The sequence below is a fragment of the Geotrypetes seraphini genome, chromosome 6 (genome assembly GCF_902459505.1).
Source record: "Geotrypetes seraphini chromosome 6, aGeoSer1.1, whole genome shotgun sequence".
Classification (NCBI taxonomy): Eukaryota; Metazoa; Chordata; class Amphibia; order Gymnophiona; family Dermophiidae; genus Geotrypetes; species Geotrypetes seraphini.
Genome location: NC_047089.1, coordinates 167,693,507 through 167,711,339, shown reverse-complemented (window position 1 = coordinate 167,711,339; position 17,833 = coordinate 167,693,507). Strand labels below are relative to the sequence as shown.

The 17,833-nt window shown below is 42.8% G+C and overlaps 1 protein-coding gene across 3 annotated transcripts in view; it reads left to right on the top strand.

Annotated features, from left to right (window-relative positions):
• GLRA2 (glycine receptor alpha 2) overlaps window positions 1-17,833 on the top strand; it is a 154,390-nt gene that overhangs the window by 82,784 nt on the left and 53,773 nt on the right. For all 3 annotated transcript variants that reach the window (XM_033947534.1, XM_033947535.1, XM_033947536.1), the window contains one exon: window positions 16,454-16,536. In XM_033947534.1, the coding sequence (XP_033803425.1) occupies window positions 16,454-16,536 (83 nt within the window). The remainder of the gene's footprint in view (window positions 1-16,453; window positions 16,537-17,833) is intronic.

Here is a 17,833-nt window from a genome sequence, read left to right as displayed (position 1 = left end):
TTGATTTAACAACTTTGATCAACTTTGTGTCATCAACAAATTTAAGGCTCTTTTTACTAAACCACAGTAGAGCTTTTTACTGTGGGCCAGTGAGATAAATACTCCTACGGTCATTCAATTCCTATGAGTGTCAGAACATTTATCTTGCTGGCCCATGGTAAAAAGCTCTATTGTGGTTTAGTAAAAGCCAGTGTTAATTACCTCACTAGTTATTCCCATCTCTAAATAGTTAATAAATATATTAAAAAGCAATGGTCCCAGCACAGACCCTTAGGGAACCCCCACTGTCTACCTTTCTCCATTCAGAATACTGACCATTTAACCCAATTCTCTGTTTTCTATCTTTTAATCAATTCTTAAGAACATAAGAAGTTGCCTCCGCTGAGGCAGACCAGAGGTCCATCTCGCCCAGCGGTCCGCTCCCGCGGCGGCCCATCTGGCCCATTGCCTGAGCAGTGGTCCCTGACTAGCTCTATAACCTATCTCTACTCCTATTCCTATAACTTACCTCTACTCCTGTCCCTATAACCTACCTCTACACCTATCTATACCCCTCAATCCCTTTGTCCTCTGGGAATCTATCCAAACCTTCTTTGAAGCCCTGTAATGTGCTTCTGTCTACCACAGCCTCTGGAAGCACATTCCACAACAGGACATTACCTTCTATACCATGACTTTCTGATTTCCTCAGTCTTTCATGAGGTAGTTTATCAAATGCTTTTTGAAAATCCAGATACACAATATCAACTGATTCGTCTTTATCCTCATGTTTATTCACTCCTTCAAAGAAATGTAGTAGATTGGTGAGGTAAGATTTCCCTTGACTAAATCCATATTGGTTTTGTCTCATTAATCCATGCTTATGTATATGCTCTGTAATTTTGTTCTTTATAAATTTCTCTACTATTTTGCCTGGCACCAATATTAGGCTCACTGGTCATCCTCCAATCTTCCGGTACCTTAGGGGGCACTTCAGTGTACTTCAGATAAAAAGACCCAGGAACACATCTCAATATAAATCCCTAGTGTATGGTAAGCCCTCCAAAATACACCCCAAACCTACTGTATCCAACTGTATACTACCCCAAGAGCCCTTAAGCCTGCAGGTATCACCTACATATAGGTACAGAGGGATTTGGGTGGGTTGAAGAAACATGATGGCAGATAAAGGCCAAATGGCCCATCTAGTCTGCCCATCCCAGTAACCATTATCTCTTTCTCTCTTTGAGAGATCCCACTCACATTTTCCACCATAAGTGTAGAGGTTAGAATGGAATTTGGGCGTGTGTTCCCATCTCTATGGTTGACTACACCAACCACTAGGCTACTCCAGAAACCTGCTTGCTACTCTACTAGGACTGATTTAAATGGTCAATATTCTCAATGGAAAAGGGTAAATAGTGGGATTCCCCCAGGGACCACTGCCTTTTTAAACATATCTATCAATGATCTAGAGATGGGAATACCTAGTGAGATAATTAAATTTGCTAATGACACAAAATTGCAAAAGGATCTTAGGAGACTGGGTGTCAAAATGGCAGATGACATTTAATGTGAGCAAGTGCCAAGTGATGCATGTTGGAAAGAGAAACTTGAACTACTGCTATATGATACTGGGTTCTATGTTAGGAGTCACTGCTCAGGAAAAGAATCTAGGTGTCATTGTTGAGGATACATTGAAACCCTTAGCTTAATGTGCGGCGGCTAAGAAAGCAAATAGAATGTTAGGAATAATGAAAATGTTATAATGTCCTTGTATCACTCTATGGTATGACCGCACCTGGAATACTGTGTGGAATTCTGGTGCGCCATTACTCAAAAACAATATAGCAGAATTGGAAAAGGTACCGAGACAGGTGACAAAAATAGTAAAAGGGATGGGACAACTTCCCTATGAGAAAAGGTTAAAGCAGCTAGGGCTCTTCAGCTTGGAGAAGAGATGGCTCAGGGGTGATATGATAGAGGTCTATAAAATACTGAGTGGAGAGGGAAGGATAGATGTGAATTACTTGTTCATTTTTTCCAAAAATACTAGTACTAGGGAGGCATCCGATGAAGCTACTAAGTAGATTTAAAACAAACCAGTGAAAATATTTCTTCACGCTCTGGAATTCGTTGCCGGAGAATGTGGTGAAATCAGTTAGCTTAGGGGGGGTTTAAAAAAAGATTTGGATAATTTCCTAAAAGAGAAGTCCATAGGCCATTACTAAGATGGCTTTGGGAAATCCACTGCTTATTCCTAGGATAAGCAGCATAAAATCTGTTTTAGGTTTCAGGTTTATTTATTTATTTTACTACTTTGGATCTAGCTGGGTACTTGGGACCTGGGTTGGCCACTATTAGAAACAGTGGACCTTTGATAGACCTTTGGTTTGGCCTAGTATGGCAATTCTTATGTTCTTATGTATTCTATTCTTATCAAGTTTCAAGTTTATTTAAAATTTCTTATACCGCTCAATCAGACTTCTGAGCGGTGTACAATAAAAAATACAGCTTTTGTCATATAAAATAAGAGTGAACATTTGACAAATAGAATCTACATAATAAAATCAGACAATGATGGACAGGAACAAATGGAAAAAGGGGAGGAACTACAATATTTTGAAAAAAATATTACAATTAAGGAAAAAAACGACAGGGAAGGGAAAGATGTCGCCATCTACTGTCAACATGTGTTTAGCCCTTACAAGGGCAAATACGTCTTGAAACAGAAATGTTTTTAGCTTTGTTTTAAAATGAAGCAGTCTTCTAAGTGGTTTGTACATAATAAAATAGGGTAACATACATTAAAACATACAGGACCTACTGGAACGATAGGATTAAGGTAAAGAATTACATTATAAAATAGGAAAGAGAGCCATATAGGGGAAATACAAAAGGAAGGGAGATCGTATCTGATAACCAAAGCAGAAATGAAGATGTTTCATAAGGTAAACTAAACTAAACTAAGCCTTAGGTTTATATACCGCATCTTCTCCACTGAAGTGGAGCTCGACACGGTTTACAGAGTTTAAAAAATATGGGAAGAGAGAAGAGAAAGAGTTTACAAAGCATAAAAAGAGGGGATGTAATCAGGAGAAGAGATTATTATATGCTAGAGAAAAGCCAGGTTTTCAGTTGTTTTCGGAATAGTTGGAGGGAGTCCAGGTTCCGCAGTGGGACAGTGAGGTCGTTCCAGAGGCCGGTGATTTTGGAGAGGAGGGATCTACCCAGTTTACCTGCGTGGAGGATGCCATGTAGAGAAGGGAAGGATAGTTTATGTCTGTGGGCAGATCTGGTGGTAGTTGGTGTCGGGGCGAGGTAAGTGCATTAGAAGGTGAATCCTATATAATAAAACCCTAAGCGCACATGCGCACTTAGGGTTTCATGTTCCCTGCCGCCGTGTGTGTGATCCGTGACCGTGTTCCATTTTAGAACCCGGCGGCAGAAAACACTCTGGCCACTCCCATCCTCCCGCCCTCACTCACCAACTGCTGCTGCTGGAGGAAGCTGCAGGCAAGCTCTCTCCCAGCGGCGCCAGAGCCGCATCATCACCGCCCAGTACCGCTGCCGACGCCGCTCTTCAAAGGAGCCTGGTGAGAATAGCGGCCACCTGTAACAAACTTTGCAGGCCACTCAGCACCTCAGTAGCACGTTTCCTCTGATGTACGCGATCACGTCAGAGGGAACTTGCTACTGAGGTGCATAGCGGCCTGCGAGGTTCACTACAGCTGGCCGCTATCCTCACCAGGCTGCAAACGAACATGCTGGACAGGAGGAGCAGGTAAGGGGCGCTGATGGGCTGGGGAACAGGGAAGAGGAACAGGGGGAGCACGGAAGAGGTGCTGATGGACAGGGGAACAGGAAAGAGTGACAGGGGGAGCACGAAAGAGGTGCTGATGGGCCGGGGAGCAAGGAAGAGGGACAGGGGGAGCACAGAAGAGGTGCTGATGGACGGGGGAACAGGAAAGAGGGACAGGGGGAGCACGAAAGAGGTGCTGATGGGCCGGGGAGCACGGAAGAGGTGCTGATGGATGGGGGAACAGGAAAGAGGGACAGGGGGAGCACGAAAAAGGTGCTGATGGACCGGGGAGCAGGGAAGAGGGACAGGGGAGCAAGGAAGAGGTGCTAATGGACCAGGGGGAAGGATAGAGGGACAGGGGGAGCACAGAAGAGGTGCTGCTGGACACGGGGAACATAAAAGGAAGGGAAAAGGGCTACTGCTGGATAAAGGGAGCTAGCAAGGGGTAGTGGTGGATAGCGGAGGAAAAAGAGACAGAAAGAGAGAAAGACAGACAGAAATCAGCCAAGGAGAGAGAGAGAGAGAGAAAGACACATCTATTCTAGCACCCGTTAATGTAACGGGCTTAAAGACTAGTGCATCTATAAAAAGAAATGTTTTTAGTTTTCCTTTGACACGATCTAGCATGGGCTCATCCCGTAGTTCCAGGGGTAATGAGTTCCAAAGAGATGGGGCTGTGACGGACAAGTTTGTTGTTTGTGTAGTGCTAATAATATTGAGAGATGTAACCATTAAAAGATTTTGTCAAGCTCCATCCCTGGCAGTATTCAAATCTAGACTAAAAGCCTACTTTTTTAAGGTTGCTTGTAAAGCACCCATGCCTGAGAAACTCCCTAACTCCCTACTTCTCCCGTATGTCTGTTTGATTAGATTGTAAACTCTACTGAGCAGAGACTGTCTCGTGAATGTTTTAATGTACAGCGCTGCATATGTCTAGCAGCACTATATAAATGATAAGTAGTATTAGTAGTAAAATGTCCCTCTAGCTGAAGACTATAGCATAAATTATCTTCAACAAGAAGATGTAGCTGAATATCTAGACGTATAGGAGAAACAATTCAGTACAAATTACTGAGAGAACAGATTACCAAAGAATATGAGACTGAAGCTCAGCTTGGAAACCGCCTTAACAGCACATATTAATTGTAAGTCATCAATCAGCTTGCAATCCATGTGTTTTTTTCATATTGCTTTGGAATCGCAGACTGGCCTCAGAATGACTTTGAAAACACTCTTCCATGCCCATGAGGTAATCTATAAAATTCAGTGTTGCCAAACTGTATTTTCTGAGAGCTGAAAGGAGAATGGGTTTTATTGAAATAAATTACTTGTGCAGAGCCCCAGTCACAGGCCTCTATGCATACTTAACAGTATCAATAGATGCAATATGCAAAAGGTGCTAAAGCACCACAATAAATATTTATAATCAGTATTCATCCTTAAACTAGGAAAATAATTCTGAAGAAGAGAAGGAATGAGAGAATCCACAAGTCCTTATGGCAAAGGAAAGGGTACAAGGGATGGGATTTGATGTACCATTTTATCTGTGTGGTTGACGTATTTTAGAAAGGTACTTATTTTGTACCTGAGGCAGTGAAGTGTTAAGTGACTTGATCAGAGTCACAAGGAGCTGCAGTAGGAATTGAATTCACAACCTCAGTGTGCAAAGAAAGCAACAGAAAAAAAAACAAAACAAGAATGAATAAATGGTAAATACATGAATAGTACTGGAAATGCAGTTCATTGCTTCAGGAACTGTATGTCTAAGGCAGGATTTACCTTTGGTGAACCCTGGACTTTATCTGTGGAGGAATAGCCTGTAACACGGTATGACTATTTTTTTTAGACTTCAGAGCAGCAAGTGTATTTGTGGTCAAGGGAGAGGGGGTGGGGAGGAGAGGGGCGAGCCTGGTGCAGAATAGAGAACACACTACTCTCTAATCCAGTTTCTTTTTTTTCCTTTTGCTCCTTCTCCTGGCTCATCTACCCCTTCTCCACTACCACTTCTTTTTTTTTTTTCTCTATGAATTATGCTCTAAGTGAAGACATAGGTGCCAGCTCTGTGGGTGCTGTGGGTGCCTGAGCACCCCCAATATTTTGGGACCTCATGTGACCACAGATGCACTACTACTACAACAGTGGCATACCAAGAAGGGATGCAATCCGCCCTGGATGCAACTCATCAAGAGTACTCCAGTTCCGAGTCCGGTCTCTTCATACTGCAGTCTGCAAACTTCAGGCTGCCAGCAGCGTTAATGAGTTGAACACACTGCCTTCGGCAGCCCTGGAAGCTTTCACTCTGCTGAAACATCCTTCCTCTGTGGGGACAGGAAGTGGAAGCAGAGGCTGTGTGTTCAGCTCATTAACAAGCTGGCAGCCCAAAGTGGCAGAGAGAGAGGTACGAGAAATGTCACACCCGTTTGGAAGGAGGGACAGGAGAGTGGGATGGATAAAGGAAAAAGATGTCAAATTGGAAGGGAAGTGTAAGGAGAAAGAGATGCCAGATCACGGGGGAGGGAGGGAAGAAGAGAAGCAGAGGAGAGAGATGCCAGAGCATAGGATGGGATGGGATGGGGTTGGGAAGGAAAGAAAGCAGAGGAGAGAGATGCCCGAGCATAGAAAGGAGAGGAAGAATGGAGGGAAAGATGGAAGGAGACAGGGATGCCAGATCATGGGTTAGGGGCAGGGAAGAAAAGAAAAGGGATGAGAAGGGTAAAGAGAGAGATGCCAGACCACAGGGAGAGGAGAGAGATGCCATTGCTTTGGGGGGTGAGAGGAGATATGGAAGAGAAGGCAACACAGATACAACCATGGGAGGAATGGGAGGAAAAGAGACAAAGATGCTAGACCTTAGGTTGGGGAGGGAGAAGGAGAGATGGAAGGAAATATTGAGATACCAGACCTAGGGGAGGAAAGGAGAGAAGAGAGATGCCAAACCATGGGGGGAGGAGGAGGTAGAAGAAGGGAAGGAGAGATGGAAGGGAAAGAGTCAGAGATGCAAGACCATGGAATGGGGTAAGAAAGGAAGTAAGAAGAGGACAGACATGCCAGAGTATGGGAGAAGGAGGGAGACAGAGAAAGGAGAGAGAAATATGGACTGAAGGGTGAAGCTGGAATTAATCATGTAAAAAGGAGAGAGAGGGCACAGGCTGGATGGCAGGGGTAGAGGGCAGACAGTTTATGGAAGGGACAAAGAAAGAAGGTAGATGTCATATGGAAGGGGAGAGAGTTCAAATAGTGAATAGAAGGGGCAGTGAAATAGGGCAGATGCTGGATGGAAGGAAAAGAGTGAAGAAAAAATGAGGAAAGCTGAAACTAGAGACGGCAAAGGGAGAAAATAATGTTTTTGTTGTTACTTTAAGATAAAGTAGTATTGTAGCTATATTGATAAACATTTATAAACGGAAAATGGAAATAAGGTGATTTTTTATTAGACTAATTTAAATATATTTTTGACTAACTTTCAGAGACCAAATCCTACCTCCTCAGGTCAGGACAGGATACCATAACTGCAGTATACTGTACTGACCTGAAGAAGATGGTTTTGGCTTCTGTAAGCTAATTGAAAAATGTACTAGTCCAGTAAAATGGTATTATCTTATTTTCCATCTTTTGTTTTATTTCTATTTGTTAATTTGTAAGGTGGTGATTGTTTTTTGGTTTTTTTTTTCAAATTTACATCTTTATATTTTGTACAGTATTAGGAGGCATGCATAACTGTTTCCGTTGTGTTGAACTGTATTGTTTCGTATGTCTCTGACCCATAGTCTGAAGGGAAACCAGACAATTTGCAGAGACTGGCTTCTTGACTGTTCAGTTTAACTATTGTCTACATATTCCTAATTTTAGTTTGTGATTATTTACTCCTCTTCTTTAAAGCAGCCTACTGAGGATCGCGGCCGGCTGTAGCGAACCTCACAGGCCACTCTGCACCTCGGTAGCACGATCAAGTACATCAGAGGGAACGTGCTACCGAGGTGCAGAGTGGCCTGCAAGGTTCACTACAGCTGACCGTGATTCTCAGTAGGCTGCTTTGAAGAGGAGCAGCGCCATCGGCAGTGGTTGATGAGTGAGGGCGGGAGGGGAGAGTCGCCGGCGTGTTCCCTGCCTCCGTGTTCCAAAATGGAATTCGGCACGAAGGGACACAGCACGGCGGCAGCGATCAGAAAACCTTAACTTCGCTTGCGCGCTTAGAGTTTTATTATAGAGGATTTGTTGGAAATCTGTTTTGGTAGCAGTGCAGCTTATGCTGTTTTACCCATAGGAGGTGATGGTGCATTGGCATTCTAGATCTCAGTGTGATAATTACTGAAGTACTGCCTCTTCATAGACAGAGTTGCTATTTGAGCTCTTTCAGTTCTGTAATAGCATGATAAGCTTGATTTATAGGTTGATTCTAAGTGTGTTTTTGCTGAATACTGTAGTCGTTAACGTAAGAGTTTGCTGCTTCCCAGTGCACTGGGTTTTTGTGGTATCATCCCAGTTTGAGGTGAGCTCTCCACACGTTCAAGTTCAACAAAATATAATACTTTTCTGTGGTGGCTAGGGGAGGGAGGATATTGGGCGCCCTAAATAATTTTGGAAAAATTGTCTCCTATGGGTGAGGACTAAGCAAATGAGCATATTGGACCCCAATTATAATATGAACATATGATAAAACTTCTACCAATGGGGCCTCATGTGGCTCTAACTACTGAGGAAAACTAACAGAACAGAAAGCAGCAAATAAGAAATACAGCTTGCCAACTTTATCTTTGACTGGAAGATAATGCACAGGGAGGTAGGGGGGGAAAAAAAGAAACCGCTGCAGGCAGCAGAATCTCTGGTCCGCCTTCCCCCTAGTCTTCTTTTTGTCATCATCTGAAAGCTGCATAAATGCTATTACAGTGGTACCTTGGTTTACGAGTGCACCGGTTTGTGAGTGTTTTGCAAGACGAGCAAAACACTCAGCAAACTTTTGTCTCATAAACCGAGCACTGCTCCGATAAACGAGCACTCAGCAATGGTGGCCCAGGGGTGAATACCTGCCTGCGGGTGCTGCAGAGATTCCAAAGTGGTGCCTTCCTTCTCTCGGGATCCCGGTGCAGCTGCCCTCCCGCTTCAGCCGATGCCTCAGCCGTCCGTCAGCGCCTCCCGGCTCCTGATCCAAGCTGGCCGCCATCCTGAATGAGCAAGTGCGCAGCTTCACCTCTCCTCTCCTAAGTCAGTCGCTGCCCTGACAACACGCTCACCACGTACAAGCACGCAGATTTTATTTATTTATTTTTAAAATTTTTATACCGTTTTTATCCAAAATGGTTTACAAGGAGTTACATACATAAAAAGTTAAGAATCCATACAAAAATAAGAAGATAAAACACATCTTCAGTCTAACATAAAGTCAGTTGCTCAGAAAAATGCTTCAACGAATAGTTGGGTCTTCAACATTTTCCTAAAGGAATTCCTCTCTCCACATTGTCTAATCTGGCCGACAAGGCCATTCCATAACTTGACTCCTGCACACATAAAAGTCATGGCATTCGTATCTACATGTTTAGGGTTGGCCTTTGTTTTCAACAATGCCGCACCTACAGAACGTAAGGATCTTTGTGGTTGGTAACGAGATATCATGTTCTTAAAAATTTCAGGCATCGTGCCAGATAGAAATTAAACAACTGCCTAATTCAAACCACCACAACCAGACACAGGAGAACCCAGACACCATTCACATACCCTCCAATCAGAGACGTCAAATGAAAAAAAACTGTACGATGGCCTACTAGCCACACAGGCAGCAAAACTAGACCACCAACTCTCCAATCTACTGATCGCGACCCCCAGACTACAAAACTTTCAGAAAATATATAAAAACCCTGCTATTCAAGAAATCCATGAAAACTAACTAACACCGCAGGAAGCATTTCTATCCTTTGAACCTACTCGCTCTACTCTGTAACACCTCTGGACATGTCCAGTTCCTCTTTGTAATCTGTCTTGAACTGCAAAGTAATGGCGGAATAAAAATCACTAATGCAATGTAATGTAATAACATGATTGCTTTGTACTGCTGTATCAGAAATTCATCGGAATTGTGACCATGCGCTAATGTTGCCATCAATGTGTGGCCATTTGAAAAGACTGCCTTTGCTCCCACCTATTTTGTAGGTAGAAAGGGCTCTTGAACTAATCCCGCGCTAGTCAATATGCAAGAATACAGGCATGTTAACTGATTAGTGCAGAAACGCTTACTCTCTGCCCCAACACATGCCCCCTTTGTGGAAAACGATAAATGTTTTAGCACCTGGCTTGTTCTTACACATTGCAAAATTACCATGGGATGCCTCAGTGTGTCCTGCAGTAAAAGTCCTTTTCAGTTCTAACTACAACTTTGTAAAAGGGCCCCATTTGCTAATGCAGCATTTTTTTTAAATTACTGTGGGAGCCCTTTCAATACCTATTTTGTAGGCAGTAATTACCCACTTCTTTATATGGCACCTAAAAAATCCATGCCAACTAGTGCGGTGCTAAGTGCAATTCTATAAAGGTTAAGCGCACTGTATAGAATTGTGTTTAGTGCCATCTAAGTGGTCTTATGCATGGTAATGTATCTAAGCGGTCTTATTCATTGTTAAGCATTCTAACTTTTAGGTGCACCATATTTATTCCAGTGTTTTCTTGGTCTAAATGCCAAAATAGGTGTCTAACTAAAAAAACCCGCCCATGATCCATCCCTAGCCATGCCCACTTTTAAACTACATGCTTTGGACTAGATGCCTACCAAGTTAGGTGCCTAACTTCCAATTAAAAAAAATTATGAGATGTTATTTGCTAATTAATAGCGTCGATTAAGCCTTTTGATCAATTAAATTAGGTGCCCGATTTTAAGTGTACTTTATAGAATTTGAGGATAAGGGATTAGCACATGGTAATGTAGGTACACTAATTGATTAACTCAAGACTGTCTACACCCCAGCTCAAAAAAGTACAAAATATCATAAGAACATAAGAATAGTTGTACTGGGTCAGGCCAATTGTTCATCTAGCCCAGTATTCTGTCTTCACAGTGACATTTGCCACAAGTACCTGGCAAAAACCCAAATAATAGCAACATTCCATGCTACTGATCCAAGGTAATCAGTGGCTTCTTCCATGTCTGTCTCAGTGGCAGACTATGGACTTTTCCTCCAGGAACTTGTCCAACTATTTTTTAAAAATGAAAAAAGTAGGGAAGTATTTTTAAGGGGAATGACGTGTAAGAATGTGGAGATCAAAAATCCTGAATCTAAACCAAATGGTCTCCAATTACAGTAAATATCCATTAACCTAAAAGTTAAGTTTAGCCTTAGATTCTCATACACTCAGAATTGTGTGATTCAGCCTAGGACCAAAGTCCCAGCAGCCAGATCCACCACCCAGTCACTGTGTATGGAATATTTTATAAAATATTGTCATACCATTGAGCAATACAGAAGCATTATAACATTCTTAGTCTTGTTTTCCATCCCTTTTCTAATAATTCCTAGCATCTTGTTTGCTTTTTTGGCTGCGCTGCACATTGGGTGAATGGTTTCATCGTATTGTCCACAGTGACACCCAGATCATTTTATTGGGCACTAACCCCCCAAGGTGGACCCTAACATTTGGCAACTATGATTTGGGTCACTCTTTCCAATACGCATCACTTTGCCTTACATAGAAACATAGAAATAGACGGCAGATAAGGGCCACGGCCCATCCAGTCTGCCCACCCTAATGACCCTCCCCTACCTTTGCCCTGTGAATAGATCCCATGTGTCGATCCCATTTGGCCTTAAAATGAGGCACACTGCTGGCCTCAATCACCTGCAGTGGAAGACTATTCCAGCGATCAACCACCCTTTCAGTGAAAAAATTTCTTGGTGTCACCTCGTAGTTTCCCGCCCCTGATTTTCCACGGATGCCCTCTTGTTGCCGTGGGACCCTTGAAAAAGAAGATATCTTCCTCCGCCTCGATGCGGCCCGTGAGATACTTGAACGTCTCGATCATGTCCCCCCTCTCTCTGCACTCCTCAAGCGAGTATAGCTGTAATTTGTCTAGCCGTTCTTCGTACGGGAGATCCTTGAGTCCCGAGACCATCCGGGTGACCATTCTCTGAACCGACTTCAGTCTTAGCACATCCTTACGATAATGCGGCCTCCAAAATTGCACACAGTATTCCAGGTGGGGCCTTACCATGGATCTATACAATGGCATAATGACTTCCGGCTGCCTTTGTCCACATTAAATTTCATCTGCTATTTGGACGTCGAGTCTTCCAATTTCCTAAGGTCTGCCTACAATTTTTCATAGTCTGCATGCGTTTTAACAACTTTGAACAGTTTAGTGTCATTTGCAAATTTAATCACCTCACTCGTCATCCAGAGTTCCAGATCATTTATAAATAAGTTAAATAGCACCGTCCCCAGAACAGATCCCTATGGCGTTTCACTATTTACCCTCCTCCACTGAGAAAAATGGCCATTTAACCCTACCCTCTATTTACTGTCCAATAACCAATTCCTAACCCATGTAGCGCATGGTCAGCATACACACATTCAAAGACTACCACATGACAACTTTAGCACCTAGTATAACTTAGTAAATGGGTCCTTAAATCTAAAGGTCCTGTTGTCAACCACTGTTGATGATAGCAGTTTTGTCAAGCATTAAGGGCCTATTTTACAAAGCCGCAGGAGCAGTGTCGCCATGGTAAATGCACCGAAGCTCATAGAAATTGAATGGGCTTCAATGCATTTACCGTAGCAGCACCGTTACTGCTTCTTTGTAAGAGGGGCCCTAAATGAATGAGACTTTTTTTCTATCTATCTCTATTCTGAATATTACTACTTGCTGCATTTTCAATTTATTCATGAGGTTGTAATGATATATTTCATACTCTAGTTATGGTGAGGAGAGAGGTGAGGTGGTGTAATAGTTGAGAAAGCTACAGTATATGCTTCATGGTTGACTTACTGCTGAGAATGTTTTACAATTTCACTATTTGCATGAAAGTGGATTCTAACCATCATGCTGTGCGCCTCTCAGAAAGCTCACTCTAAGGAACAATTAGAGATGCAGCCATAAAGCGTAAAGTGCCAGTTATCTTAAAGAAAGCAAATGCAAAAGATTGCACCAGTCATGTAGTTATACTGTACCAAGCTATTGGCGAGAACAAATGATGCTTTTTCTGTGATTCTAAAGGGAAAACAAATCATTCTAACTTAAGGAATTTTTTTTTTTTTTAAATTTCATCTGAATCTCATCTTAAACATATATTTGCTTTCTTTGACCACTGAAAAAGAACTGCTTTTAACTCAGGTGCTAAGGTTGCATATGATTTAAGGGAATATTGGCATAATAGTGTAATATTTACTTATTTAAATAAGTTTGTGCATGATTTTATTACTTGGCCAACACTATATAGGAAAAAAGAAAACTTTTTGTCTGTTAGTGATACAGGGGTAAACTGTACATATGGCAACCCCAAAAAATTGTTGGTGAAAAAAAAAGCGCTATCCTATAAGCCGCACTTAGGGCTCCTTTTACAAAGGTGCGCTAGCGTTTTTAGCGCACGAACCGGATTAGCGTACGCTATAGCACATGCTACCCGAAAAATTACCGCCTGTTTAAGAGGAGGCGGCAGCGGCTAGCGCGTGTGGCATTTTAGCATGCGCTATTCCGCGCGTTAAGGCCCTAACGCACCTTTGTAAAAGGAGCCCTTAAAGTTAGGTACGGTTTATAGAATAACATAAACGCCTGGGAAATACGACTAGATTTAGGTGTGGGCATTTGCACCAATGAAAATGTTGCATTTAACTGGTTAGCGCTGTTGAAAATAACTGGTAAGCACAGAACTGAAAACCAGCTGTATTTTGGACATTCCAGGGCAGAGTCAGCACTTGACTGATTAAGTACTGATATTTAGCACTTAACCGCATAAAGAAGACCACAAAAAAGTTAGCCCTATCTTTATGCAGTAAACCATATCCAGTTAAATGCTGAATATCACACTTATTAACCAGTTATACTGTATGTTGGCTCTGAAAACCTGGATGCCGGTGCCCAAACATAGCCCGGCACTACATTTCTGGGTTTAAGGTCAGTGGTGATCAGCAAAACATTGATCACTGCCGGCTGAATATCAGGCTCTGTTTCTAACCTTCTAGCTTCCCTTCATATATTTCTAGTAACTCCTGGGATTATCAGGGGAAACTTCACAATTCTTTGCTTGACAGGAGCAATTTCATCTAATTTGGAGACAATTTCATTATTCCTGCATTCCACCAACTCAATTACATAGTCAATATGATCTAAGGGATGTGCCCATTTGTCCTTTAACATTGTTGGCAAATAGTTTGGATGAAATACTACTCTTTTCCATTCTAGCTTCACTGTAACCAAACTCTGGGCATGCAAGGAATTCAGAGGTAAAACAAGCAAAAAGTAATTTGACCACAGGAGTCTAGAAATGGTAATATCAGAGATCTAATCTCATCTTTATTTTCAACAGAATAGATAAGGACATCCAATATATGACCCACCCACAGGATGTAATCAGAGCTGAAAGAAATTCCTAGAAAGGGAAACCAGGAGGATCATTTAAGTCAGGGACAAGAGGGAGCCCAAGCCCATGAGCCTAAGGCCCATGGGCTTGGGCCCATGAGCCTAAGGCCCTGCCCACAGGAGGGGCCTAAGACAACTGGGCCGATTCCGGTTGGCCCAGGTGCCTCAAGCCCCACCTGTGGGCGGGGTTTGAGCTGGCTGGGCCAATCAGGCCCTAAGGCCAGCCATTCCGGAGATGCCTGGCCTGTCGGACGACAGGCTTGGCACTCGTCCATCCGACCAACAATTTGTAAGGTACGGGAGGGGGGGTCACAGGTCAGCAGGGGGGGTGATCGGGGGTTCGGGGGGCGGTCATGGGGGGGTTGCATCGAGGGCAGGAGGGCCTGGGATCCCTCCTGCCCGTATTTTAGTAGCGGATGGGGGTTAGGGGGTGTCGCCGGGCCAGGAGGGCTTGGTCTCCCTCCTGGCCGGATCATGTGGGGGGAAGGGGGGTTGGAGATCACCAGCCCAGGAGGGCTTGGGCTCCCTCCTGGCCCCATCGGACTCAGCAGGGGGGGGTTTTGGGGATCACGGGGCAAGAGGGTTTGGGCTCCCTCTTGCCATGATGCTGTCGGGGTTCGGGATGTTGCTGGGCAGGAGGGCTTGGGCCCCCTCCTGCCCGATCATAATAGCCGGGGGAGGGCTGATCGCTGCAGGAGAGATGGGTCATCTCTCCTGCCAGCGATGGTGATCGCCCACCCCTCTCTGAACCGTGGCACTTCAGGGTGAGGATCGTCGGCAGGGGAGATGCCCTGCCGTGATGCTCACCCCAAAGTGCCGCGGTTTGGAGGGGGGTGGCCGATCACCATCGCTGGCAGGAGAGATGAGCTATCTCTCCTGCAGCAAACGTTTCAGTAGGGGGTAGGCAGGCTGCTGGGGCCACTGAGCTTCAGCGATCAGCTCAGCGGCTCCTTTTTCAGCACTTATACCTGTTTGGCTTGGTCTAAGTCAAAACGTATAAGTGCCGACTAGGCAACCTGCCTAAAGTTTTGGTTATACCTACTGCACGCCTAGGTCTAGGTTGGCCCACCTCCCACCCTTTCCCCTCCTCTAAAAACGCCTCTTTTTGCTCTATGCGTTTAGAGGCAGGGGAAAGGCTTAAGCTGGTTTTAGATACGTCTAAAATCAGCTTTGATTATGGGTACTTGGACGATCAGGCTTTTTGATTGTCCAAGTACCCATTTAGGCCACTTTTTAGACTTTTTTTTTTTTTTAAATTATGAGCCCCTTATTGTATAAACTAAAAAAGGGAACAAACCTATAACAGAAATGAGCTGTTTAAAGTCTGAGATTTCAATAGATTTTACAAGCTGAAAGTTGTTGTTTAAAGCTACAAGAAACATTTTGGGTCTAGTTTATGTTATGGTTAAAGGAATGCACTCTGGATTAAGCTGTACTAGTGGCTTATAAATTCAAAGTTGTTAGTAAGAAATCTGTGGAGCAGATTCCAAATTTCACTTGTAAATAAAGCATGTGAACAGTACTCTCATACCCTGCTCATTATGCAATAGTAAAGAAGTTTAGTATTGAGTTCTTGTCCCATAAACCTAAACAAGGAGGGTCCGTTATGTGTCGCATATTGATTTCTATAAGTTATATGTGAAGTTTAGCAATTTATCTATAAATGTGCTGCTATGTTTGACCAATGAGGGTCACAATGGCAATTTATAAGTAAGTAAAATAAATTGTGTTCAAAAGTTTCATCTATTAAAGTCATCTGGATTCTTTTATAAGTTGATTTCCCTAATCATTTTTTTACTACCAAATTTCTATTCGAAAAATATACTTCAACAATGGTACCACAGCTTCCTAAGTGTGTAAGGCTCTCAATAGCATAACTGCTTTTGATTTCTTGCCTTCATTATGCCATATTATGTAGAATTATGAAAATAAATATATTGCCATGTTTCCAATCATTTTGAACTAAAGATTCCCTTTGATACTGAATGCAAAAATGCACTCATTCAACATTTCTTTACCAGCAGTCACATTTGTTTTCTATTGATACTATGTCAATTTTGACATTTGTAAGTTTTGTGATCATAATAATTACATTTCTTGTTCAATGCTAGGCTGACTTTAATCTTATCATGTCCCATGGACCTGAAGAATTTTCCAATGGATGTGCAGACATGTGCAATGCAACTAGAGAGCTGTGAGTAACCTCTTGAAGACACTACAAAAAAAAATAATTTTTTTAACTTATGTTATTTACATTTCAGATTTTATTGACATTCTATCAACATCAAAAGAAACCTTCAAATAGAACTCTTATCATAATAAATATAGGCTTTATGGGTTTGGAATTGAAATAACATGTTCTTATACCGTTTTTCAATTCAGAAGAAAGAATAAAATGGATGCAATGGAAAGAAATCACTTCCACAATGTAAAAACAGAATTAAAAAAACATGGGGCCCTTTTACCAAATTATAGAAGGAAAAAAAGTTTCCATAGTACAATGCAGGCTATTCCCATGTGCTAAGGTCATTTTTCTGCATAGGCAAATTGGTCGCTTTTTCTATTTGTTTAAATTAATGGCCACATGCCAATTATCCCTTAGCATACGTCTATTAACACATCAGCCCCTACCGCCACCACTGTTCCCTCTAAGCTGAGCAGGAGTCCTCCACCCACAGTCTCACCAATAGAGGGTGCTGTTTTACTGTCACATTTTTCAATTGTGAGGGACATGCAAGTTCTGCAGGACTCCAGGGAACATACCTGTCCTTAGCGACTGAAAATATTCCACCCCCTAGTGGTAGCAATGCAGCTGGAGGACACCTGCTCACCACCTATTTTGTTGGTGGTAAGTGTTCAGGCTATATTCTATAAACATATACCCCCTTTTATTAAACTGCGATAGCAGTTTTTAGCGTGGGGAGCTGCGCTGAATGCCCCGCGCTGCTCCCAATGCTCATAGAGTTCCTATGAGCATCAGAAGCAGTGTGAGGCATTCGGCGCGGCTCCCTGCGCTAAAAACTGCTAAAACAGTTTAATAAATGGATGCCTTAGAAACATAGAAACATGAAGGCATCCTAATTGCAGCCGCTTAACGACATATATGTTTGGGATCCGACCCAAACTTTTTTAAAAAAATTTTAATCGGCATGGTAATTGACCGTGCTGGTTTTCAGCCAGTCAAAAAAACCTCCAAAACAATGTTTATTATTTAAAACTTTTTTATATCATTTAAAAAACAGTTTATATTAATAAGAACATGCACAAAATAGAAGACAAACTAAGAACATAAGAATTACCGCTGCTGGGTCAGACCAGTGGTCCATCCTGCCCAGCAATCCGCTCACGCGGCTGCCCTCAGGTCAAAGACCAGTGCTCTAAATGAATCCAGCCTCACCTGCGTACGCTCCAGTTTAGCAGGAACTTGTCCAACTTTGTCTTGAAACCCTGGAGGGTGTTTTCCCCTATAACAGACTCCGGAAGAGCGTTCC